Below are 27964 nucleotides of genomic sequence, written 5' to 3'. Positions count from 1 at the left end.
AGTCTGAACTCTCAGACGCACCACAGGAAGAACGGCAACCAGCAGATTATGAAGGTACCCATGATGATGCCCAGCGTCCTCGCGGCCTTGTGCTCCCTCTTCATCTTCATGATGTTCTTGTCCTTGGTGGGCGTGTGCAGGTGATCGGTGCTGATCTCGTTGAGGGTGAGGGTCTTGGAGGAGCCGGCGCTGTTCAGCTCGCCGTTCAGATTGTTCAGGTCCTTGCTGGGCCTGTGGCTGAGCAGCATCACGTTGCCCATCCTGCTGTGCATCTGTTTCTCCTGCCTGTTCGCCTCCTTGAAGACCGCGAAGTAGGTCAGCGTCATGATCGTGCACGGTATCCAGAAGGAGATGCTCGACGAGAATATCGCGTACACCTTGTTCACCTTGAACTCGCACAGGTCCGGATGCTTGCGCCTGTGCACGCTGTTCTCGGTGGTGGTGTACCAGCCCATGAATATGGGCATGAACGAGATGAACGCCGGCATGACCCAGCAGGCCAGCAGCATGTAGGCTGCCACCTTCCTGGTCATGATGATGGGGTACTTGAGGGGCTTCACGATCGCCCAGTAGCGATCCACCGAGATGCAGCAGAGGTGTAGGATCGAGCTGGTGCTGAAGTAAACGTCCAGCGAGTTCCACACGTCGCACATGAAGTACCCGAACAGCCACTTGCCGGTTATCTGGACGCTGGCGTTGAACGTCATCGCGAACATCGCGACCAGCATGTCAGCCAGGGCCAGAGAGACGACGAAGTAGTTGGTGATGATACGCAGCTTCCTGTGACGTATCACGGACACCATCACCAGCAGGTTACCGAACACGGCCGTGACGATGATGGAGCCTAGCAGGCAGCCCTTGGCGATGGTCGCCGGGACTGACCACTTCTGCTCGCTGGGGTAGGTGCTGTTGACGAACTGACCGTCCTCCGTGGAGATGACGTTCAGCAGAGTGGTCACGTCCACCGGGGAGACCTCCGTCGGCTCGGAGGTGCCCGCGATCGTCGTCATGCTCGACCCGCGTTTCACACCGCTGTCCCCTTGGCCTTGCTCCTCCTCTACGGCGGGAATGGACCCGACACTGGCGGCCTTAGGTCACGGACGTGCCTACCAGCCGACGTACCAGGTTGGCCTTCATCTTGGTCGGGGGAAAGCTGTTGCCTCTTGCCAAGTTCCTCGTACCCTGGGACACTTGCCAGCGTAATCGGGGATAGCTGGGCGGCTCTCTGGCTTCCTCGAGCTGCCTGAAAGGTGGCTCGCTGCGTCCACGGAGGAAGAGGGTGTTGCGGCGGCCCCTTCTACATGTTCGGCAAGGTTCTTTCGCGAATCACCTGGGAACAGTGAGATTTCGGCTCGTTAGAACTGGTTTTGAGTAATTCAAGAACTGAGTTCTAGATAAGTAGGGATACGGCTTTGAGAAGGGGGCTTTTTAGGCAGAATTGATCGAATTATTGGGAACTGGGGTTAAATGAAATATGTAAATAAACGTGTACTTGAGGAGATATGTTGAGAGGATCGGTGTACGAAAGGAGCGAGACTAACGCTAATTTCCTTAGATTTGGAGTTTGAATTTAAGGGCTACGCTCAGTCAGGAGGCCGAAAAAGGTGTGATTTTGAGGAATTTTTTTCTCAGAAACTGTAAAACTTTGTTTTAAAAACTTTCCTTTGTTTGTAAGGTAGTACACTTGGCTATGTCTCTGAATTTTAGCTTTAAACAATATTTATTAATAACAATGTTAGGGTTCTGCTTAAGCAAAGCTTGGCTAAGCAAGACTCGGTTATTGATGATCCACTCTACTCGTGTTAGTGTTAAAAATGTTAATTATTTTTATTGATATTCCTGCTGGATTACTGTATGAGTGACTTGGTGTCTGTTGGCAAGACAGCACTGATTTTGAAGCTTCATATTCGTCTTCTTTCAAATACAGTAGTTTACGTTCCATTGAGTGCGTGAAACATTACCTAGTTCTAAGCGAGACCTATTTAGGTTGTAGATTTAATGATCCCAGAGCAAGTAGCGGGTTTAGTGAGATAGCTTGACGCTGTTGTAAAGTGATACGAAGTTCCTATCTTCTCGATTGAGGTATTCGACACGAGAGGGATATTAAGCACACTATCCGACCCACTTTATTCGATTTGTTTGTACTACTTGTTTAATCTACTCAATCCATTACAATCATGCGGACTATTCAATTTATTTGGTCTGCACGGCCATTATACTGTGCCAGCTGATTTATTTCCTCTATGATCCCCTCTTTTCTAAGCGATGCAGACGTTTGATAAAGCCCCCTGGCTGCCTTTGTATCTCCTTATAAAATTTTTGCTTCTGTAATTGGAACTTGCAACAATTAATTAGTTCCCTGCTGTTTCCCTTTATCAACACTCTTCTCATTAAAATTATATTTTACAATATATATATTCAAGCCACCATTACGCAATAGAAATAAACTTCTATGTGTACTAGGGTGGCCCTTATTATCAGACTGCCATTTCTTTTGCTCTCACCCCCTAGAACAGTTTCATTTGATAAAAAAATAGTCTCCGAAAAAGTTGATTGCAATCGGACAAAAGTAAAGGGTGCCTACCAGGTCTTAAAGTTTAAAATTCATCAATGGTTTTGAATTTTAAGAATTTCTCAAAAATGGTAAGCCCTATCGAAATTTTCTTCAAATAATATTAAAAGAGTATTCAATTTCCTACAATTATTGTATATATAAGTTTTTCGTGCTTCCAACCATTTTTTAGATAACAGCGTTTGAATATAGAGAGATTGGCGCTTCGCGCGAATAGACAATACGTCACGCCGTACAGCTGAGACGCGCGAAGTGCCGATCTCTCTATATTCAAACGCTATTATCTAAGAAATGGTTGGAAGCACGAAAAACTTATATATACAATAATTGTAGGAATTTGAATGCTCTTTTAACATTATTTGAAGAAAATTTTGATAGGGCTTACCATTTTTGAAAAATTCCGTGAAAACATTATTCACAGTATACACAAAATTTCTAAATACACCTAAAGTGTACATTACGCTCTACCCAGCAACAACAACCAGACACAGTATTAATACATTAAAGAAAAAACATCCCCAGTTATGTACTTGCCCCAAAATCACTTCCCCCACGAGCCACCAGTGACAGCAGAGAAAAGATTCAATCACCTCCCAAGAATTCTTAAACGGTCCCAGAAGACGCACCACCAAAAGTAATTGCGCCCCAACGAGAACCGTTTTCACGGCCCCTAAGCTCCCCCCACTCGCGGCGCTGCCGAACGTCCCTCAACCCTTTCGAGTGCAGCGAGGTGCTGGCGAGGCGAGTTTCCCGATTGTCATCACTCGAAACGAGGACGCGCCGGAAGAATGAGCTAACCTTGAATGGAACCCTCCTTTTTCTGCCGCGTCGTCTGCCTCTCCAGCCCCCGTTGACCGTGTCGCGACAGGGCTGTGTCAAGTGCACTCCCGTTCCGTCCGCGTGTAATTTATGATCCGCTATTTTTGCGGTACATTTGGGTCAATTATACCGACGGCGCGGCGGGAGGCGCGCTGCCCGCCCTGTAGCTGGTGCACACGAAAATGGCACCGTTCCCCGGCACCGCCGCGGCCTTTATTCCAACGCGGCGAAACGACGGCGTCGCCCACGGGACTCGCGACTCCAGCCAGACTTTCATTACTTCGCCAGCCTGCCTTCACTTTGTCCTTCGAGGTTTTATCTCCTGGCCTTCTGTCCCGCCGTCTTCGCCGCGGAGGATTCCAGAGGCGCGCATTCGCTTGATCGATGGCGCACGCTGGCCGCGGAAGGGTGGAGGTTATGAAATGGTGTTGGAATCTCGGGCGCGGAACGCCACCGGCTGATTATACTTTGATGACGTAATATATTGCGGTGTGGTTTCTGTAAGAAGCACCTGTCGCGGTCTACCACTTCGGGTGGCGTCGGCGCGAAGACACGCCGAGGGATATGGATCTTGTGCGACGAAATTATTCCCCGGGTGTCACCGAATATTCGCTCGGGCGAGTTAAGCGAAACGAAAGGCCTGATCGATTTGAAGGGACTTTTCTTAAAAGCTTGGGCCACCTGAAGTGTTAATGCTAAGCGAAAACGAACCTGAACTGATGTGAGCTACTGAAGTGTAACTGCGGCACTAGACTGAGTACTCTACAGGAATGGAATAGAGTTATGACACGAATCTACTCAAATGACTCGTTAGACTGACATTAAACCCGAATAAAATTCCCTTTTCACCCAAGACACTTCTACACCTCACGACTAAGTAGTACCTCGAATACATTCACTTGGCAGAGCCACAGCTGGCTTAAAAAACACACAAAGCTCCATCCAACTCACCGATGTGTGACCACAACACAATCATCATTCATCAAATCACTAGTGTGCTATTCGAACGATCGCTCAGACACCCGGCCAAGCAATCAAAGCAATCGAACAAAAAGGGTGTTCCCCAATTACAAACAAACCTCCATTCATCACCTATTCTTCGAATAACGGTTTGCCCATTCCGCCTCCGTGACGTACATCAGGTTCCCTAAAAACAAAGGTGGGGAAAAAACTGGCTACCAAACTCGCCCCCCCGATATCATCCGCGGAAAACTATCATTAATCTTCGCCCGGACAAGCATTATCACCCACCCTGCGAAATCTTCCCCTCCAGCAAGCTTCCGCGAGGAAGAACGTCGCGCAGCCTCGTGTCGCGACTCCGTGGCCAAGAAGTAACGAGCGGGCGAGCAACGCTGACGGCCTCTGGCAGGCATGAAACGCGCTGACCACGATATTAACCAGCTGACATTGGGGAACGGGACCTTGGCGTGGCGTCGAGTACGATGCTCGAGGATGCGCCGCGTCTTTCTTCGATAGGCTGCTGCGCGGCGGTCGAGGACGAAGATAACCCTCGTTCAGGGAGATTAAAAGGGGGTACCGCTAAGATTAGGTCTGGGTGAGATCGCGCACTGGGTCTAGGTTAAGCCTGGCTCGCTTTTCATAGAAGAACGGCCTACCCGTGAATCAGAATTTCGGGCAACCTTGCCACCTCCCTGGCAACTCGAATCGATTAAATTGTATACGAAGCGTGCAGGGTAGAAGAGAATGATGTAGGCGATGTTACACTGTGTGTAAAGATAGAGTGAGTGGAGTTTCTAAGTTTCCGTATCATTCCCTGCGAGGACTGGCGGTTAAACTGACCACTATTCTGTGCAGATTTAGATAAAGGTTTTGGGTAGGTCTTTGGGGAGGCTCTTGGGGAGTTTAGGCCAGAATTTTGGGGAGATTAGTCGCTTGGAATGGTTAGGTTTGAAACGACCCCCCATTCAGTTGGAGATTAATGTCGAAGGAAGCGTGAGATAGTAATGTGGGAAAGTTTTAAGGGTGAATGCGCGTGGCTAGGTCTTAGGGAGAGTTTGTAGGGGAGAGTAAAGATTTTATTAGGTAATATGCAGTAGAAAATAAAATTAGTATAATTACCGTGCAGTTACATTAAAATCACCCTTTCATCAACCACGTTGTTGCAAGTAGGGTTTGTCGGTTTTTAAAAACCGGGTTTAAAACCGGTTTCTTTTTTATATACCTGTAAAGTTCGAAAACCGGTTTTTAAGTTTAAAAAGACCGGTTTATTGGATTCTGTAAAATTCGAAAACCGGTTTTTAAGTTTAAAAAGACCGGTTTATTGGATTCTGTAAAATTCGAAAACCGGTTTCTCAATTTTAAAAAACCGGATTTATATACTAGAATTACGGATACAAGCATATTGTAGTAGGTAACAGTTTACTGTAAAACTAATCTTCATGAGTTCATATTTTCGGAAGAAAAATACTCAATGAAATAAAGATTTATAATTTATATTTTATACGTATTTTAGTTATTTTAATTTTTTCATTTATTTGGTTTTGTACAGATTGAGTATATTTTATTTTGTAATATTCTTGCAATTCCATAAATATTAAAAAAAACTGATTTTTTTTAAAAATAAGTACAAATATTTATTTTCTATTTTAATTATATTTTTTTGTGAAAATTCGAAAACCGGTCGAATCGGTTTTTTGGGAATAGTGAAATTCGAAAACCGGTTGAATCGGTTTTTTGAGAATAGTGGGATTCGAAAACCGTTTTTTTTTCCAAAAGTAGGTTTTTGTATAAACCCTAATTCCAAGACCTTACATCTCAGAGTCACAGAAGTATTTTGAACACTTTAATATGCGAGTCAAATTTTGATTAGACTTTTAATCTACTCTTAAAGCGGCATTCAGAGAAAGACAGTACGTACATTCTCATTAACTAATAATTCGAACGATTTTATAGAAAACATTAGATATGGAACCATCTTTTCTGTCAACGACTGCGATCCGAAAGTGTATCACGAAGTCTCACAAAGTGTTTCACAGTGCGGAAGGTATTTCCAGCAATATTTTCATTAATAGTTCGATGGACCGCCAATATGAATGAAATGGAAACCTAAATAGGCGCCAAGTGGATCGACCCTTCGAGGTGGGATGAAATCTGATAACGTCGCCTCGAGAGGAAAAACGGTGATCAATCCCAATTTACCTTCCGGTTGAAACGCGATGCATTCCTGCAATTGCACGGTGCACCAGCGACACGCTATCATCCATTTGCTCTGTTTCACGGTACGGGGAACTCGATTTTCTGGAAACGCGCCCAGTCGCGTCGTCGCGGCTCGATAACGCGAGATCTGATTCACTTTCTGCTAAACGAAGGTGCCGAACAATTGACGATCTTCCCTTGACACGATTTTCATCCACGCCACACCGGCTAACAACAAAAAAACTAATTACGAATTCTGCTTTATTTATAATTGTCGAATTCTTTCGTAACGTCCACAATTTTTTAATCAAAATTTCTCCGTCCATTCTAGTTGTTACAGATAAATTATTGGAGCAAATTGCTTGGAATTTTAATGCGTGGCAGGTGTTGCTTCACCTATTTATATTTATTCCACTATCACGTTTTGCTTGGAGGACGTTATTTGTATTGTTTGTTAGTGTCGTCGATTAAAATATACAGTCGTGCGGCAGAATGGGAATTCGACGAGAGTTTTGGCGCAAACCACAATGAAGTGACCACGGAGCAGCGCAGAGTGTTTAAGTTTAATTATTAGTGTAATCAACGATCCACAAACAATACGTCATTAATGCTATGAACAGATGGTGTGGTTAGTTCGTGCGTATTAGTTTGGAAGCGGCTATGCTTTAGCAGTGTGATCTTTATCGTGAAATGTGAGAGTGAACTTTGATTAATGTGCTGAAGCCAGAAGCTTTCAAAATTTGCCAATATTCTGATGCCTGAATATTGCATTACACCAAGTACCCCAACATTTACAAATTAAAATTTACATAATTCTTTGAGTTCTGAAATCCACCATCATAAAACTGTTCGAGTTCAAAGGCCTACACCTGAAATTTTTCTACATACGAATTCTTGTTTATTTAGAGCTATGGATTAAACTAAAATGGAGTAGTTTTTCGAATTCAAGTTCCAAGCGTTCCTTTTGTCAGAAGAAAGTTCGTCGAAGAATTTGCCTAAAGAATATCTTTAGCGAACTTTTATCGCGCCGAAATTCGCTGGACCCATTATGGTGAACTGCCATTTGAATTTTAAACACTTTCGAGTTTCATGCGCGAGTTTCGTCCACCTTTATCAAAGTTTACAGCGCACTGTGAAACTCAATTTAGATGTGTATAATGCTGTCTCGGTTGTATACGACAGCGTCCCGTTTAGAGTACATAAATTTCGCCCCTCTTACGTTTGTGGGCCGACGTGCAAACTCTCCACTCGAAAAATATAAACTCTGATTTTATCGAGTTTACGTACGGTAGAAGCTCGGCCGAGCAGGATTCTAGCATTGTCGAGGGTTTTGGGATGCATCTGGGCAGAAAATGATGCCAGCCTCTTTGAATTCTAATTAAAATTCCTGGAAATGAGTATTTTTTACGTTCCCGTGAACATGCGACTTTATTACAATAAACTGTAGTGTATAGAGTTTCGTAACTAATTGTTTGTGTTTAATTAATTTTGATAATAGACTGTATGCTTCGTATCGGTATTATTCTATTTTGTGGTGCTCCCTCAGAGTATATACATAATCAAAGATGGGCAAAAATTTTATTTAAATACAATTTCGAATAACGAATAAAAGTTAAAAAAAAAATACAAAAAAGGGTCAACTCTATTCGTCGAATGAAACCATTAACTTTATTCGTCAAATAATCTAAATTTAAAGTAAGTCTTATTTGATCCTTTATTTAAATAATTTTTTATTTAGTTAATGCCCAACTCTGTATATAATACAGTCAGTTGTGACATAATTCTTTCCACTTAAATAAATTTTTCTTATTGTTTGCATTTTAAAGTGTGTAGTATGTAAAAACTTTTTCCACTTAAATTAATTATTCTTACTGTTTGCATTTTAAAGTGAGTAGTATGTAAAGGGCGCATAAATTTTCCGCATTTGAAATAAAAAAAAGCCTCCTGCGCACCACAAATTCAGTTCCCATACGTCTCGCGGCTGTCCTCAAGTAGATTCAGAATTACATATGTCAGACATAAAGTAGTTCAGTCCCCTTGCTTCGCGCGGTGCAATAACGCAGCCAATTTGCAAAACAAATTAGTTGATATTACGAATCCCTTTGGCAAGAATATACTTACACCTCCATCGCGTGAATTTCCCTCCACTTTGACAAATTAAAAATAGTCACTCAAGAAACCCCAGAACATCATGTTCCTCATTCCCAGTGAAATTTAAAGCCGTTCTTATTGACGACAGCCTTAACGCTTCCCCCCAACAATAATCGAGATTAACACGACAGTTCTTTGCAGAGCGTTGGAGCGCAGAGCAGTGAAGCAATGGGGTTTTATCCGGAGCAGAAACGGATCCGGAGACACGAAAATTTGTACACCACTGCTCCAATTTTTTTTTTATTATTTGAATTTTCTTTCATTTTACAATGTTTTTACTAAATACCAATTCTCAATTTCTCACCATTGAAAAAATATTATATCGCAAAGGCATAGTACTTCCTTTGCCCGAAAATTAAGCATTCTTCATGAATTTTGTTCTACATGAAAATGTAAAGGTAGAAGATGGAATTTATTGCAAATGAAAGATCACTGTTTGAATGTATAAAAAGAATTTTTATTTAAAAAAAAAGCAGTTGGAGCGGAGCAGGAGATGAGCTGGAGCAAGTATTTTGACGTCGGAGCGGGGCAATTAAAAAATTGTTCTACTCCAACCCCCTGGTTCTTGCCAAAAAAAAAAACACCCACTTCTGAAAGCCATTCAGACCGCAAAAGGCCCATTTTGCGGAAGCTTAGTGACCATTCCAATCTCGCGTCAATATAAAATCACGAAGGCTATCACAATGAGCAAGTATTGCATAATTTGCTCTGAAAGTTGCTGCCGTTATTATCTCACTCGAGGATAATACAAAACGGTGGACCAACTCGCTAACTTTCCCAGATCCAACAATAGGAAAGCAAAACCGTAGCCGACAACGAACAGCCATGGTGCGGCAACATGACTTCGAAAACAACGGGGTACTTCCAAACGGGGGTGGCTTGGGGGTTGGTGAGTAAAATGTATTTAATCACACCGAGAAAGGGCGGGCGGTAGCCCATTGAGAGCCTTGGCGATAGAGATCGAACTGTTCCGTGTTCCTTGGCCTCGTGAATTAATTGCGTTTCCATTCGAGCGTCCGCGGTAATCGATACGGGCAAAAGCTGTCTCCCCGCGAGCATTTACCTTGCCGCCCGCGGACGGGCCAGATTATGGAATTCCGGCAGAGCGGCAGTCGTTTAGAAACACTCGTTTGATCGTTTACGCTAGCGCAGCGCCGAGCTCCCGCGTCTGCGCCGGCAAGGCTGTTTATTAATTAATCAACATCGCGAAACAAATTGATCGCCACGGATTATTGGAGAGTTAACCCGGCGACGGCCGTCAGCAATTTCAGTTAACAATTAGGTGGACGAATTGCCCTCCACGGTTGTTGTCGTGATTGATCGCGTTTCGCAATCGTCCCGCGAGCTAGCCTCGAGTCCCGCTGCTCTAACTCGTGACGGTCGATTAGCTGGTCCCGTTTGCCCAAAGGAGCTTTGTACGCTGGCCTCTGTACAGGCCGAACGAATGCTGGATTCGGGGATCGTTTCTGTAGGATATTGCAGATTCAGTGGGGATTGATCAATACTTTACCTCGTCCAACTATCGAGGTAACTGATTCGCTGGCTGCAGAGGGCGTTGGTTGAGCTAGTTAGTGACCGCCGTATATTTAGAGCACAGTCGGAGTAGCCTCAGTCGATGCAGTGCAGCTTTTTAATTATTCAGGGAAAAACACGTGGAGTATAGTTTTATTTTTAATCAACACATTGGTTCGATAAAGCGAAAGGACTTTTGGACATGTAACGATTATTATTATCAATCGTTTGTCACTCAAAAAATTACTCAAATGTTTGATAATCGGGGATGGATTTGTATGCGGACTAACAAGGGAACACCCCGAACCTGGAAATTCGAAAAAAAATTGTTTACTGCTCAAATTCACTCTAAGGGGGTGTAATTGACCGCTGAAAATATTTTTACACCCCCGGTTATTTTTCGATTTTGTGTTATAACTCGTGGACTGTAAAATAATTTTTTCACCAAATTCAATGTTCCAAAGAAGCGATATCTTGTTTGCTTCTGTTGCGGTTCATAAGCGCAATTATTAAAATTTTTTAATAATTTTAGTAATTTTCCTATTTTTCTATAATTTCAAGTGAAATTCCAGCTAGGTAAATAATGTATTACACAAAATTTAAAGATAGTGGTTAATTTCAAACTTGAAATTGTACCGTTTCTCAACTTTTTAAAATTAAAACATTGCAAAAATCGACACACCCTGACGTGTAATATTCTTTAAAAAAATATCTACATCGTTCGGCGCAAGTTTGCTGCAAATCCGATAACAAATGAGTGATCTATTGCAAATTTTGAACCTGCACCCATTAGGGTAGATGTACCGTTTGTGGCCATTGCACTGTTTTCGGCCATGTGCTTAATTATCTGATTTTTAAATTGCTATCGGATCATTATTATGTGGAGAATTTCACATCATAAATATTTTGTTTAGTATACCACCAGAAACATAAGGTTACATTTATTGCTTACAGGGAAAAATATTATATTTTTTAAGAAGTGGCCAAAACTGATACAATATCTTAAAGTAGCCACAAATAGTGCATCCACCCCACTGTTTCGTGCAATACGAACGCGCAACTACGCCCCACCTTGTAAACAGCTGATATTTCCACAGATAATGATGACGAGCAGTCTCAAGACTAATGTTATTCTCTTATGTTTACAAACAGCTTTTTCCAGTTTACTCGAAACTGGTCAAGATGGAGTTGCACCCCCCTTGCTGCAAGCTCTTCAATCCCTCTCCATCTCCCCCTCCCCGCACCGAAGCGAGCGCGTATTTCCCAGCCGTCCGGTATATAATTCCAGCTTCGGAAGACCCCCCTGGAAGAATCAGCACCTGAAAGCCCAGTTGCCATGTAAATCCCGCTCGAAGCTCGCGTATAAGTAGAATTCTCGACGACTGAGGCGACCCAAGGACAGCAGCCGCGGGGAATTCGCGAGATCAATGGCGTCGTCGTTTTAATGAAAATTTCTCGCATTTCCGATCGCCCGCGAGCACGAGGCTGTTGTGTCGCCGCTAACTTCGGTCCCGCGCTGCGTGAATCCTTTTCGCCGGCTGCCGAACGAACGCGACGAATTCCCAGCCGTTCCCGAAACGGAATTTCGCCTCGGCCGCTGCTGCTCCGATTCATTTCCGGACCTTTGGCTTTCTTCCAGGCGAGCGTCTTCTTATTCCTATCTCCCTTTGTAGTCGCATCGAGGAGGGGTGAATTGCATTTCATCGAAATTGCAGGGAACTGCGCGCGAACTTAAATGATATTCGAAGCATCGTTGGGCACACATTTAATTCGTCCCGGTTGTGTTCGTGATTAATACAAAAGCTTCTGCTTGAAACGAAAGGATTCGGGGGTTGTACAGACTAATTTAGACAACAAGGGGGTGGGTACCTTATTTCTATTTGCTGTCTATATTTCAGTTTCTCTGTTAAGCTTTCTCTAAACTCGGCGACCAGAAAATGGAAGAAACTCTTCGTGTCTCTATCCTCTGTCAAAGCCCGCTAGGTATGTACCTAGTCGTTTCCCACATTAATTCCTCCAGAAATAAACATGCACTTGTTCCGAAACGCGAGGCACGTTCAACAGAGTCCCAACCGCGAGCTGCCTCCGCATTCTCGTCCTTTTTTCTTTTTTTTTTCTTCTTTTACACATTCGTTCCCATTTTTCCGCATTATCGCGATAACGAGACAGCCAACCGAAAAACGTCCGAGCGTATTGCGCTCCTCGCCCGAAAAAAAGGTTTCGCGATATCCTCCGGCGAGGGAGAAACCGCGTATAATTTTTCAACCGGGGGATATTCATACGCAAATCTGGAGTTCGGTATGCGACGCACGTCGCAACACGAGGTTGTTCCACGCCAGTGGTATACGTGAGCCGTCCTTAAGGATTTTTGGGAGCTTCAGCTGTCGCTTTTGGAAATCTTATTTCACCAGGAGGGTTTACTCGGTGTCTGAGCCGTGAAAGAGACGGGAACCGAAGGGTGCGGGTGTGGGAGGACTGCGAAGGACCAGATACATATATTTATTCCGACGACACTTCGTGGCTCATGCCTTTTCTCCTGTCTCAGATCTTCGATTCATTCTGCTTCTTTTGAACATTCAGATAGTTTCGCGAATAAATGCATTGTACTAAAAATTAATAATAATATATCGTTAACCCTTCGGTGACGCACCTTTTTTCCCAGAACAATTTTTGCACGACTGCTATTCACATCTAAAGAATCCAATTGTTAAGAAAAAAAACATAAATCAATTTCAAGGTCTCTAGAATGAATTCTACTACTCAGTTTTTTTTACTGAATTTTATCACAGGTTTGTAAAAAAATTCTAGATTACCATGTGTCTGGAAAAAACGAAGAAAATCTTTGAAAAATTGTAATTGTTACAAATTTCAATATTAGAAGCTAAATATCTACGGAGTTGTTGGTCAGATATAATATTTTGAGAGAAAAATAGTTTGTAACTCGGCTTTGGAAAAAAAGGTACAAAGTGTCAAAATCAGCTGATGGGTGGCTCACACTCAGAGTGTCAACGAAGGGTTATACTTGCTGCGAGGCTTTTGTGCTCTGATCTGCATTATTTTATGTTTTTTAACGCAACTGTTGCTCAGTCGCTTTAATTTCGACAGTGGAACAATTCGAGATCTACAAAGTTAAGAGGTTTATTAATTTTACAATCGAATACATCATATTTTCTCCTACTTTAAATTTCTATATTTAATTAGTACAGCATTGGCGAAAGATCTTTGGTCGATTGGCTTGCAAATAAGTTCGAACGCAGAGGGATAATATGAAAAAAAAATCTCGAACCACCTTGTTTATGGAGAATTGCTAAATTTAATTGTGAAAGTATCAATCGCTGAACAGTAGATGAATCGATAAATTCTGAGCACTCGGATATGGAAGACCATGTAGTAGCTACCAACGCAGTAATAATCGTAAATTGAATTGATTATCCAGGATAATTACTTGAGTAATTAATGGGAATACTAATGACGATCACTTAGTGAATGAAAACACTGCGAATCGTTACTCGAGGAGTTAAAATATAGATGATCGACTGCCAGCTATTAAATGCCAAAAACCACGAAGTTTGTTAACTGCTTCACAAAACTACCGATACCTATTGTTAGGTTTTTGCGAACTTTATCGAGTGCCATGGAAGAAACTACTGTTCCTAAGGCGGAGCCAGTGGAAATGTCCAATTATGTGGGCCCACAGTTTGGATTTTCTCCTAAGCCCAAGTGATTTCGAGTAATTGCTCCTTCACGGTCAATGATCCATAACAGAGAACGTTTGCAGGGTAGAAGATCGCTGGCGTTCATTGAGAACGCCACCATAAATCAAACGACGTCACGAGTGAATGGAGCGTACACTTGCACTCCTCTTAATTAAAGACATCCAGGCAAATAAAACAGAACAGAGAACGGAATGAAAGACTATTGTACATAAAACTTTCAGAGACACATCGAAACTGTCTACTCAACTGTGAATAATATTGATGAATGTTTATGAGGATCCACTGAAATATTCCAAGAGGATTAGGCTATTGTTTACAATAAATTTCAGATGCTCAACCATAGAAATTATCTGAAGGTAGAATTTCAGTGACAATCGTAGCCAAAGGTTAATCAATTTCCAAGGTATTAATCAATTGTACAGAATTCTTGTGACAATTTAGTTCGGTGCTTGATCTTTCTGGACAGAAGATTTAAAAAAACTTTGGCACATTAATTCAATCTTAATTTTGTAGTTATATTTCTCAATATTGCATTTCTCCATAAAAATAGGTACATGTTGAATTAAAAGTTAAATAATTTAAAAACTACCGAATCAATTTTTCTAAAATTTTGCGGGGGGCTTTACTATTGCAGAAATATTCATCCCTCCAATTTTCAAAGATTTTCGCTTATTTTTAATGTTGCTGACGTTCATCCTTAACTAATTTGCAATCTAAGTCACTAATTCAAATTCTCCATAAGTCTTTACTCGAATCGAAGCAACAAAATTAGCCCTTCAAGTTCCAGACTTCGTAACCCAGACCTAACCCAAACCACCCCCAATTAATTTTCGTAACCCTCCTGCTTCGTCCACACTTTTTCAAATCCCCCCCCGTGCATCGGTGTAGTTACGTATCGATTTTCGAGAACCATCGACATAGTTCCCAACAGCCTGCCACAGAGGCTTGCTGCTAACACGGATTTCTGACTGATCGATACGTGGCGTATTTTCGAGAACCACGGAGTAAGGCGCGTTCATATTTCAAACGATCGCCAAGTGGATTCAAGGGTTATTTGAAATTCAGATATCGGGTTCTCTTGGGCAGGGCGATACAAATATTTTCGCGGGAGGCCGTGCGCTTTTCCGCCCCCCTCCGCGGTGCGATTTTTCATTCTGGAGCTACCACCGGAAACGGGATCGTAGTCGAGAGTGAAATACAGCCGAACGCGTGGACAGAGAGATCGTACATTGCGTCGAGCGGAAACGAATACTGCCGCTTTTATTTGTTATCGTTCATCGCGACAAGGGTTCCTAGTTCCTAGAGCAGTCATTGCCATTCTGAAAATTCCAGGGGAATTCGTCGTAATTAAATAGGACGAGGTGTAAAATAGAATGTTCAAGCAGCCACCCTCGGTTATTCAATTTTTATATGAATTAATGTGTAATGCTCTGCAGCCCTTTATAAAATCATTACCATCGCGATGTAATCTAATTTGCATGGCTCCGTGGCTTTTTATTCAGCTGCGAAGGAGGTGGTGCCAAGGTCAGGCTGCGAGGAAAGAATTAGCGTTGAGTGATGGTGCTTTTCAGCTGGGAAACGTACAGGGTGTTTCCTAAAATACACAGAAACGTTTCGGTTAACAAGCTATTCAATTTCTAATAACCATCCTCATCTTTCGATCAGTATTCTGCAGTTCCTCGTGTGTCCATAGAGATCTCTAATGATCTCTATCACCAGCAATTTTAATACGCGAAAAACTGTGTAATGACTTCTACTCAGGGATCGAAAGAGTTCTGGAATTCTTATTTTTAAAAAAATTCTGTTGGAACTTGTACGTTTCGTTTAAGGAAATATCTGTTCCTGTGGAATTTTTATTGAAAGAAATGCTACCCTTAGGAACTTCTTTAGGAAGTGTTCTGATGGAACAGATACTTTCGAACCTATATAATAAAAGTTCCATGGAAACAGTTATATTAAAAAAAGTTCCATAAGATAAAGAAAAGTACTATCAACAGAATATCATATTCTTCATATGTTTATTTCATAAAAGGTATGAAATCATAACAGAAATAATTAATAGTTTCGTGAGAAGTATTTTCACAGAAAAGAGAACTTGTCAAGAATAATACCTAAATAACATTTTTTTATAACTTACATGAACCAAAATACAGAAAAATTTTATAATATCTGCGTAGAGATTATCTTCGTAGTTAAATATTACAAATAAATAACGCATTCAGAATATAAATTTAACTGTAATAATGATTTATTATCTTCGTAGTTTCGAACCCTGCTTCTGCTTAATCCTCAATCTATCGAATACGAATTTTTCCATAATAACTTCCAGTAAGTAGGCTATAAACCAGCTAGGATTAGGTTTTATAACAACCCGATTGCTTCCTTTGTATACCTCCTTTGTATTACATTCCTCCCCATTGCATAATAAAGACATCATGATAATGGTAATAATAACCATCGTCCCCTATGAGGTATTGCCAGCGTAATCCTCTCAAGTCGAAATAGAGTGGAACGGTTGTTAAGGCAACCGAGCACGTTTTCGATAGGAGCCCAACGAGGTTTTTTTTTTATCGAACAAGCTGTAAATTCTGTTAAGAAGGTGCCTCGGGGGTCTACCCGGAGCATCATCCCCTTTCGTTATCACAGCCACATCGCGACGACTAAAGGATACCCGGCAGACCCCTGAGATGCTTTCCCTGTTCTTGGCTCCTGGATAAGAGTCAAGGACATCCAGTTACCAGCTCCTGACAAGTCCTAAGACGCTGTAGCGGAGGATCACAGCGGCGGGGTGGGAACCAGGGCTTGAGGGAAGGGAACATCCCTTAAACAGGATTCTGAGGTCTGGCAGACGTCCCGATTCCGCTGGCAGCCAACAACTACCGTTGCGAATCGTTCGACGTCTACCGCGCGCACAGGCGCTTGCGCGACGCGGTTAGGTAGATGTCAGAGCTTTATGGCGCACTCCGCTTCATTTATGCAGCATTAAATGTCCACTTATGTTTTATTGATGCTTGTGCAAGAATTACAGCCCCTCGCGGGACCCTGCTACTCGGGCCTGTAATGCTACTTTGTGGTTTATTCGCGTGGCTGTGGAAGTTCACTTGAACGTCGCTCGTGGCGCAATTAGCTTTTGGCTGATTTAGGTACCTCCCTTCGTTCCGACTGGTACTTGCGTCCTAATGACTATCCCCATATTGCTCGGATAATGTAGGAGCCTGGAATGGCTCCTCCAGCGATGGAACCTTTAGGATTTGCATTTTTTGTGGTGCTTCCGAATGCATAGTTCACTTTGGTGCCTGCGATCAATTCCCCTTGGAACATCGCAACACTATTCTCAGCTCGTTCTCCGGCACGCGGGTGCCGCAACATTTTATTCGTTCGACCGAAATCCCGCATTCTATCGTAACTAACGCGCGGCCTCGGCGCAGTAAACACGGATCAACGTCCACGCGATATTTTTACCCCCCGTCGAGGAGGGCAGCGCTACGGTGTTTCGATCACTTATTCAGGAACGTGTGTCCGTAATCGGGTGGAGGCAAGCCGCAGTCGACATTAACTCGAGGCGGGAATCAGCCTCGATCTTCCACCGAGCTAATTAATATTCACTTTGCAGGGAATTATAGAGCGCTGTGGCAGCGGCGAGCACCGTAATTGATGACTTAACCGAGCCCGGTGCGCGACTGTTAAGTCGAAACTCGATCCACGCAGGCCTCCTTCGGTTTCTTCGCGCGATTTTCGATCGCGGCTCGAGGGACCTCGGGGCCTCCTCGCCTGCGAGGAGGATCTTTCCCTTAAATTCTCGACTGAGCTCGCGAAATTAGGATAATTGTTCAGTCCATGTTAATGGATTAACGTTCGATCCCTTCGCCCGCAAAGTGCGCAAAGTTCCCACGAAATTCCACCGAACGTCCTGAAGGAGGTATTTTATAAAAGTTTCTTCGTGGAATGTACTTCCTCCGCGTGCAAAGTCGCGATTGTCGTGCGAGGTTGAGGCATGCCTCGAGGTATCTTTGAGGCAGGTAACTTTCCGTCCGAAGTGCATCTTCTGCATCCTTCAGAAATATTTCCAAACGGGTGAATCGGGAGGAGAAAGTCTCCGGCTTGGGAGACGAGTGGATGCAGATTTCCGACCAACTTTAAATTCTTAATACAGCTTCTACTATACCTTCGCTAGTTTCCTTCAATGCACAGCTTCAGAAGAGTAGCCACCATAACTAACCTTCCTTCACCATTTTTAACCAACTTTCCGCTAGCTATCGTCAGGGTTGTCCAGTATTTCCCTGTTCCCGTGACCGCATTTCACTAGTACTCACTAGGGTGGCCCTTATTTTCAACCTGCGATTTCTTTTGCTCTCACCCCCTTTTGCTCTCGGCACTCTTTCCTGTTGTCCGATTGCAATAAACTTTTTCAGGGACTATTTTTATATCAAAGGGCACGGTTCCAGGGGGTGAGAGGAAAGAAATACAAAAGATAAATTTCGACACGTATAAATATGGGCCACCCTAGTACTCACAGAGTAAAATAAACCATTACCTACCCACTTTTTTCATGTTTTATTTATTCAGCACTTAAACGTCCCGTATATTCCTAATTCAACTTCCAGAAACCCACCAGTGGCGGATTTAAGAAAAATGGCCCAGCTGGCAAATATTCCGAGGGGCCCATTTTTTCGGGAAAATGAAGAGGTAGTTTACTAAAAGCGGGCTCGGTGTACTGGTGCAGAAAAAATATATAGTTTGGATAAAATCATATTTTTTTAAGATAGGGCCTGGGGGCCTTCTGAGCAGGAGTCCATTTTTGGGGGAAATAAAGAAGTAGATTACTAAAAACGGGCCAAGTGTAGTAGTATACATAAAACAATAGTGTTTGGATAAAATCATTTTTTTTTAAGATAAGGCCCGGGGGCCTTCTGAGCAGGTGCCCATTTTTAGGAAAAATGAAGAGGTAGTTTACTAAAAACGGGCCAAGTGTAGTAGTACTGAAAGAAAATATAGGGCCCTGGGGGGCCTCTTGGGCAGGGGCCCAGGCGGCAACTGCTGATCGGCCACTCTATTAAATCCGCCAATGAACCCGACCATCGTTTCTCCTCAATTCCTCGTTTCCTTCGACGTACAGCCTGTCGCGAGGCTATTTCTAGCCACGTATTTTTTGTTTGTTTTGCTTTGCGTTAAACGTGACTCGGTTGGCGCGGACCTTGAACGTGCCTTATATGGGCTTTGCCATAATTGGGCAGCTCGGGCGGTCTCGCCAGGATTCGGCCGTCTACGGTAGAGCTGGAGGGGTCGAGCGCGAGGCGAGCGCAAAGCGAGCGCGAGGCGAGCGTAGAGCGAGCGCGAGGCGAGCTCGAGAAGCATTATTGCTTTGTTACAGTCGAACTCGCCACAACACATGGCAGAATTGTATTTAGCAAACTCGCCACGACACGTGGCATAACTGCGTTCAATCGTATTACAATAAACTATATTTGACCGGCTAAACTTTGCCTATCAATCAATCGCACAGAATTAATTTGGCGTGCGACCGCATACCTAGTACGCGACACACCGAAACTCAACAACTATTTAAGCTTCCTCTGTCCTTCCATCATTTTTACCCCTCTCCCCGCAGCATTCCAGAGCAGCCCCGGAGAACATCTAATCTCCTCTAACCATCCCCTGCTCCTTCTGCTTCGACAGGATTATCCCGAACCGTTGAACAGACGTCAGGCCTGTCACGCTCACGTTCCCAAACAGTTCCCAGATCTCAGAACCACTTTCACTACCAACTACCATAATTCCAAAGGATTGGATCTCTCCAAAGTTGCCCAAGCAACGTCCCGAGTCCTCCCACCCCCAACTCGGCGAACGATTTAATTGCTCTGACCACCGTGCCCGACCACTGTTAATCGCACCGAGGGAACTGGATTCAAATTAACGACACTTCACGCGTGGCCCTACCAGTATTCCTCTGGCCGTTCCTCTGACAGCAGGGCCAGACGTGGCTGCGAAATCCCAAGCGAAACGACTCCATAATGAGCGGGGACGCCGAACAATAACGGCTCTAATGAGCAGACCGCGCCGCCATTACGGCATTGTCCCCCCAAAAAAGCCGACTGGCGCGGTTAATAGCCCGCGATAAGGCCAAATTATTTCACTTTGCCGCTTTTTCGCCGCTTACCCCCCGGACCCCTGGTCGCGATGCCTCTGCCGCGCCGGGAGGAGATACGCCGGCGTCGCCGATTTCTTCCAGTAATTTGGGCGAGCCGCGAGCGGAGGACCTGCTTCGAATCGTTTCCTAACGCGCTGCATTACTCGGGACCTGAGTTTTTAGGGGAGCCGGTGATTAAAAGTCGGGGTTGAAGAAGTGCGCCTGTTGGGGTCGGGTTGGGTTGGTTGTAGATTAATGTTTGGGTTGGCGCGAATGTGGGATATCGTTTGACGATGGAAGTAAGATATTTTGTAGAAGGAGCTGGGATTCCGCTGAGGAGTACCGTGTTTGTGTTGGCTGGCTTTGCATCTCGCATCGGTGCTTTAGTAGAACTGCGGTTTTTATTCTCTGGTCAGTAGATCGACGGTTCTATATTTTGTAGGTTAGTGTGACACGTGGGTGGTTTTGTAATTTGGTACTTCGGGAGTTTGGACTTTGAAGCACTTCGTAATGTGATATTATTGTAGTCAGAATTTGATACCTCGGCGTGCCCAGTAATTTAGTGGTTTTGGCTGTTGGAACTTTTGAGATCAGAGTGGCGCATTAACTGAATAAAAAATTATTTAAATAACGGTTCAAATAAAAGGTACTTTAAATTTAGATTATTTGACGAGCGAAGTTAATTTTTTTATTCGACGAATCATTTTTTTTAACTTTTATTTGTTACTCGAAATTTTTATTTAAATAAAAATTCTGACCAGCTCTGCTTGAAAGTGAAGTTTAATTTTTCAGTGTGTCATTCCTTCTTGTAGCTCAATCTGTAGGTTCTGTCACTTCTTGCTTCTAAATTATTATTTATTGCTATAGGTATCTAACACTTATTGTCAGTACAATTCAGTGCTATTCCAAGCCACGCACGTACATCTTCTTTAAAATACATATAACCACTATAACCATACTTACAGTGGATGGCCAAATTATTATACTCCAACAAGAATATTTTGCAAGTTTATATTTTGCAAGTTTAGCGATGAAATAAAATAGCTGTCTCGTTTTCAAGGTTATAATATTAATTGTTACTACTAGTATACGAACGCAAATTAAATACATTTATATAGGTTTAAGGCTACGTAATACGAGAAATACAATTAGGTACTCAATATTTGGTGACTTTAGCTTTTATGACAGCTTTCCTGTGGCTACTTCCTGCAGTTTTGGAGTGTTCTGCCATACTCTGATGCCATTCTCTATTATTACTGTCTTATTTGCAATACAATTATTACTAAAATTATCCCCGCCCTTTTAAAAATAAATGAGACGTACGTGTTAAAAAATTACTCACACTGTTGCCAGATGTTTTAACTAATCAATAAATGAAGGAACAATAACATTCATGCATTGGTACTTTAATTACAGCCACGACTCTCACAGATTTTGAGGAGAATTTTTTGAGTACAATAATTTGGCCGCCCTCTGTGCAACCACAAAATCCATATAACCACTTCGTAATGTGCTTCTGTGCATTACACAGCCGTTGGTATCACTTCATACCGAGCACTGGAATCTCGGCTGTACGCAAGCAAGTTTCGAATACATGCCCAGCCGCAAAATCTGGAAGGAAGTTGATCTCTGTTTATCAACGGTATCATTTAAAAGTTTCGAGCGTGTCCATATTGGCAAGCCATCAATTATTGTGCATAACATCAAACTCCGTTGCAACATCGAAACTACAACGCAACTCCAATATTAGTTTCTGCCCGTAGCCATTTAATAATTATGTAATAAGGCATGGGCTTGATACCAGTAAAGTAAGAGGAGTATATTAACGGCCGTGTTGAGCTTCGCTCTCCCTCAATCCCATGAAGCCGAAATATACTTGCTGGGAAATCCTCTGCACGGTAGGGATGGGAACTCGACGCGCGCGGCTGTAGCCACATTCTTCATACGCTTCGCGGACCATGCGACTGCCTTTTTCACATCTCTCTACTAATTAATCTCGTGCGGTCCGAATTACTTGCTCTTCAATCGGCCAGAGATATTTCGCCCGATACTGCATCGATTAATACAGAGCCCCGGAATTGGAAAAAGCATGGTAGAATAATTACGAACTCGATAATACATTTAATTCTACGAATCACGAATTCTTTCACCATTGCAGGCTTTAATGATGTTAATATGCAGAATTGCTTTGAAATGTGCTGTCTCTCAAAGGCGTGCTCGAATCACAGAGGGTTAAAGGAACTGTAAAGCATGATTAGTGTAATCTTGAAAATTTTATAAAGTCCTAATGGCTTTGACGGTTTTTAAATTGTTGAGTCTTCAACGTTTGCTAATTTCCTTTGGGTTTTTCCCGAAACCGGAAATTCAAAAAATTCTGAAGCTTCGTGAATATGTAGGGGATTTCCTACTGATTACAACGCAGTTTTTCTTCGCCGCCCAAATTCACTCGAAGCGGATGAAATTAACCCCTGAAAATTCGGCTATTTTCCGACTTAACTCGCGAACTGTAAGACGTAGAAAAAAAGTTTCGAGACAGAAGTTACTTGTTTTAATTAGATCCAGCGTTTGGTAAGAAAATTATTTTACAGTTCACGCGTTGTAAATTCTTATTTTTCGTGTGCCTGAAACTGTGTTTCTGACTGCAATGTTTGAGAAATTTTTATGGTAAATATCAGAAACAATGTTTCCTTACATCTGAGACATCTAACGATCATGAAACGAATAATTATGCACAAAATAACAATAAAATAAAATAATATGAAATAATATAAAATAATATAAAATAATATAAAATAATATAAAATAATATAAAATAATATAAAATAATATAAAATAATATAAAATAATATAAAATAATATAAAATAATATCAAATAATATCAAATAATAACAAATAATATCAAATAATATCAAATAATATCAAATAATATCAAATAATGTAAAATCATGACAACTTAATTTTGTATATTTTCAATTAAATATAGTTAGTAAATTTCTGTTAACCTATTATTTGTTTCTCTGATGTCTAGCCTATCATTATATCCTAGACTCACATTCAGAATATGTAAATATTAGCAGTTAATAGACAAATTCTAAAACTATCACTGACTTACCCGAGTTTACCCTGCTTCCAAACATCCACATTAATTATTTATATGGATATACTTGTAAACTACATTAAGTAAAAAATTCCCATTTCTACTTTATACTGGAAAAATATATTTTACAAAAAGTACCCTCTACATACCGGTACCTAATACACCACCAAAAATAAGGGATCTCTTTACTATTCCAGCTCAATGCCACACAAACTGCATTAAATCAAAACTTTAAATTGAGTTTCTGAAAAAAGCGTACATATTTTAGTATGCTTTACCAGCACACCCACGATTTATTCAAAACACTCGCGGCACAGTGTCCCGAACTCCCACCGCTAAACACCCCCACAATGACATCACCAAATAATTCCTCACGAATTATCCAATAAACCAGCGATTAACGTATCCCACACCACACACGATTCCCGTTTCCAATATCGCGTCTCTCGCTCCTGCATCCAACGCCCCTCCGCCAAACACCCCCGCCGTGACATCATGGAATGATTCCCCTCGAATTATCCAATAAACCAGCGATCAACGTATCCCACATCGCACACGATTCCGGTTCCCAATATCGTGTTCCCCGTTTCTGCATCGGCTGCTCCGAGCCGCGAAAACCCTCCAGAGGAGCTGTGCCCACCTACCCCATCCAGCGCCGATCCGATAAATCGAAAGTTTATTGTCGCAGAAAATATTTGCCCGTATCAAACTGGGGATCGAGTTCCTCCAACTATCCGATCGCCCCGGCCAGCCAATATTTCGAGCGTTTTCCCTGCGCCCCTCGACCTCACGTCCAACTTACGCGCGGCTGGTTATAACGTAGGGCGCGCACAACCGGCAGATATGAAGTTTGTCACGGACACTCGGGCCCGATATCATTCTTCGGCCGTTCCGTTCGAAGGGTGCGCGATATTTCCAACGACGGAGGCCGCGGCTGGGAACAGACACGTCGCGAAACAGGGACAGGCTTTATCCAGGAACTTGGTCGCGAGGCGAGGCAGAAATTGCTGCGATAAATGTTGTTAGTATAACGCGAATTGCAGAGATTTAGTGGGTGACCAGGGGTTCATTCAAGCGATGGTTAAGTGTCTCTGCACCGTAGGAATTTCGGATTAAAATACTGGTGATACAATAAAATTGAGGAGCTGAAATGAGGCATTGAAAGGAAACACGGACTAACCCACTTTGCAAAAAAAATCATTTCCCCTCTTTTACATGATTAGTACAGCCTAGAGTTTGTCGGATTTTAAAAAACAGGTTTAAAACCGTCTTTTTTTATAAATTTGTAAAATTCGAAAATCGGTTTCTAAATTTAAAAAAAAAAGGTTTTATATAATAGAATTAATATGCAAAAAAGAATTAATTATTTAATTAAAAACGGTAACATTTTGACTTTAAATTGCCTTGGACACGAGTATATTATAGTAGGTAATAGTTTAAGCTGGGTTTACATTAGTCCAGTCGTTGGATCCAGTGAGTGGTTTGACTGGAAATCGACTCGATGCCTATATTCTTCCAGTCTTAATCCAGTCACTGGATCAAGCGAGTGGTTCGACTGGACGATTCCAGTAACGCTGGAATCTTGTGTTCTCGATGGAGGGGGTAAACACTGTATCGAAAAGTAGACTTTCGATCCAGTCGAAACCTGCTGGAACGGCAGCACTGTACTGGAATGAACACACTGTCTACATTATTCCAGTTCCAATCCAGTGCTGGACTGGATCACTAGACTGGACTAATGTAAACCCAGCTTTACTGTAAAAATTAATCTTCAAGATTTCTAATTTATATTTTGTACGGATCTAAGTTATCTCAGTTTATTTTCCTTTGGTTTTGTATGCAGTGTATTTTATTGTGTTATAGTTTTGTAGATCCATAAATATTAAAGAAACTGAAATTTTTAAAAAAAGTAAAAATATTTATTTTCTATTTTAATTATATTTTTCAGTGAAAATTTGAAAACCTGTTTCAACAGTTTTAGAGGAATAGTGTAATTCGAAAATCGGGTTTTTCAAAAGTACAGTACAGCCAATTGGAATACTTTATTGCTACTAACTCAATTTCGCAAAAAAAAGAAGGTTCTTCAGTTTTGCTCTCAATGCTTCAAATGGTAAATAACGTGAGTGCCAGAAGTAAAAATTCTCAGTATACGCTACGCGACAGCTTTAGAAATTGAAAGAAATTATTTAAGTAAAGTACTCACCATCGAATTTACATCCTTTGCTTCTAAATAAATAATTTGATCTTCTTTTCCACTTACAATGTTTACCATTTCAACTCGTCAATTAGTTAGTGATAGAGTTTCGAGCTTTCGATTACACTTTTGGGGATGGAGAAATTTCGGGCATTAGAAATTCATCCCCTAATGGAATCGGCAATTTCGAAATAGAGAAAATTGCCTGTTCGATGCCAATTTCGAAATTGGTAGATTTGGTAAATAAGGAAGCTCAGTTGTCCAAATCAGATCGAACGAAGTCAATTAAATTCGCGTTTGATTCTAAATTCCAAATGCACGCGATCGCTGGCGTGCAACAAACCACAACAATGCTCGATATTCGCTCGCTCGGGGGTGGAAAGGACACCCCCTCGAGCCGCCGCCGATCGTCGCGCTGCAGAATGGAAGGGAACAATAGGAAACGGCGTTTCAGCTATCGACCCGCCGAAAATAGACGAGCCGCTGACACGGCGTGTGATTCGCGCTTAATAGTTGATGCAACGATCGGCACCTTGAACTATGACAATGAACCGAGCATCTGCCCTCTTGGCAGTGACACAGCAGGTTCGTTAAGTGATGCTTAATTGCCGCTGCGCCTCGTGCCGTTATTTATCTATACGCGGATCAGCGATCCCGCGCGTTATTCCCGAGGCCAGCCGCGAACTGTTCACCACCGCGAGAAAGAAATTGCAGCCGCTTGACATTTTTATCGAATCAACGGAGCCAAGGTGACATCGAATTAAGTTGGCGACCGAGCGCCCAGGAACAATGGTGGCGACGTTTGCTGTGATACTCAAGAAATGCAAAACACTTTGCGCGATGCTATGCAAATTACTCTGCGCGATGCTATGCAAATTACTCGAATCACTTTTCATTGAACGTACGCAAGAAGTCTTAGGGAACCTGAAGGGTATTACTGTCATGATATTTTTCCACCTTCCGAGCTGCATTGTTATATAAAAAAAAAAAATCAGAGTGGGAAATAATAGGAGGTAATCGAATAAGCGTGCGAATTATGAACCGAGGAGTTGAAATGGTAAATGACGTAAGCGCCAGAATTGAATACTTTCCTAGAAACTGAAATACCTCATTAAAGGGATGAAGTATTTAGAATGCTATATTTAAATAAAATATATTCTGCATGGAATTTACATTCTTTCCCACTGAAGAAATAATCTTTGGTTTCTTTGGCACTCGCATCGTTTCCCATTTCAATTCCCTAATTCTTCTGCTGTGATAAAGTTTGCGTTAGTGGGCGAGAGTTCAGTAGAGCTGACAAGTGAACACCTCGAACCCGGAAATTCAAGAAATTCTGAAACTTTGTGAATATTCACTCAGAGGGGGTGTAATTGACCCCCGAAAATCCGGCTATTTTCCGATTTTGTGTTATAACTCGTGAACTGTAAAATATATTTTTTTACCAAACGATAGATCTAAATAAAAGAAGTAACTTTTGTCTTGAAACTTTTTTTCTATCTCTTACGGTTCGCGAGTTAAGTCGGAAAATAGCCGAATTTTCAGGGGTTAATTTCACCCGCTTCGAGTGAATTTGGGCAGCGAACAAAAATTGCGTTGTAACCAGGAGGAAATCCCCTACATGTTCACAAAGTTTCAGAATTCTTTTGAATTTTCGTGTTCGGGATCTTCCCTTGTGGGTCGCTTTAATTTTTTCAGAAAATTGTTTCCCTTCTCGCGCTGTCGACGAATTTATTGCCAGCGAAAGACAATCTGTCGTTCTTTCGGCGCTGCGGGCTGAACTTCCCCGGCTAGCAATTAAGTTCTTTAGAGTTTGAAATTAACGATCGCGCGACAGAAAGTCCCGCGGACCTGATCATTTGCCTCTGGTTATAGGAACGCCGGCGGCTTTTTTCCTAGGAGCTAAAGTTTCGAGTTAAATGGGGTGGAAATAGAAGGTTAATTAAACTCTGAGCAATTATTCATCCACTGGATAACGCGGACCTATCAGACCACGTTATTTAGCGATGCCATGGCCGTAATATCTATATACATTGGGCAGAAGTGTGCGCGCAGTTTATTTCTTAACTAATCTTCTCAATATTCATGAAACTTTCAAACGCGTGTACCACTATCACGCGTCGGGGCGCTGCGCAGCTTCCGGTGAGGCTGACGGCGCAGGAAAGTGCGGGGGTAGGTTTAGGTAATCTGGCGCTTGGGGGAAACTTCGGCGATTTAGGAAATTCGGCTACTTTGGAACTTCCGTCATTCGATTCAGGCATTTGGAGGTCTGATAATTTGGTATTAAGAATATCGATGTGCAGAGGGTGGCCGAATTATTATGCTTAAAACATTTTCGTCAATTTTTGGGGTCACTTTAAAATGGATTTAATACGATTTAAAAAAAAAAAAATAAAAATTGGCAATTAAAGATTCTGAAAGGAAATTTTCTTAGCTTTCCAAAACACTCGTGAAAATTTGTCTACGATCGTGAGTTCGTAAGTTATAGGTGTTCAAAGTGAAGAGTCCCTTTTTTGCTTTGATCGCGAATAACTCGGTGAATAAAAATCGCACAACAAAACCAAAAAATAACGAAATTAAAGAGAAATGTTTGCTCTATGAGAGCTCTTCGTTGGATTTACCG

At 42.2% G+C, this 27964-nt stretch overlaps 1 protein-coding gene across 4 annotated transcripts in view; it reads right to left on the bottom strand.

Annotated features, from left to right (window-relative positions):
* Positions 1–27964, bottom strand: part of LOC143375949 (octopamine receptor beta-2R) — a 93846-nt gene that overhangs the window by 19306 nt on the left and 46576 nt on the right. For all 4 annotated transcript variants that reach the window (XM_076825654.1, XM_076825652.1, XM_076825655.1 and 1 more), the window contains one exon: positions 22–1330. In XM_076825654.1, coding sequence (XP_076681769.1) covers positions 22–1010 — 989 coding nt within the window. In that variant the 5' untranslated portion in view covers positions 1011–1330. The remainder of the gene's footprint in view (positions 1–21; positions 1331–27964) is intronic.

This window comes from Andrena cerasifolii, chromosome 13, assembly GCF_050908995.1.
Source record: "Andrena cerasifolii isolate SP2316 chromosome 13, iyAndCera1_principal, whole genome shotgun sequence".
NCBI classification, from domain to species: domain Eukaryota; kingdom Metazoa; phylum Arthropoda; class Insecta; order Hymenoptera; family Andrenidae; genus Andrena; species Andrena cerasifolii.
The sequence above is the reverse complement of the archived record's forward strand: the minus strand, read 5'-3'. Positions and strand labels throughout refer to the sequence as shown.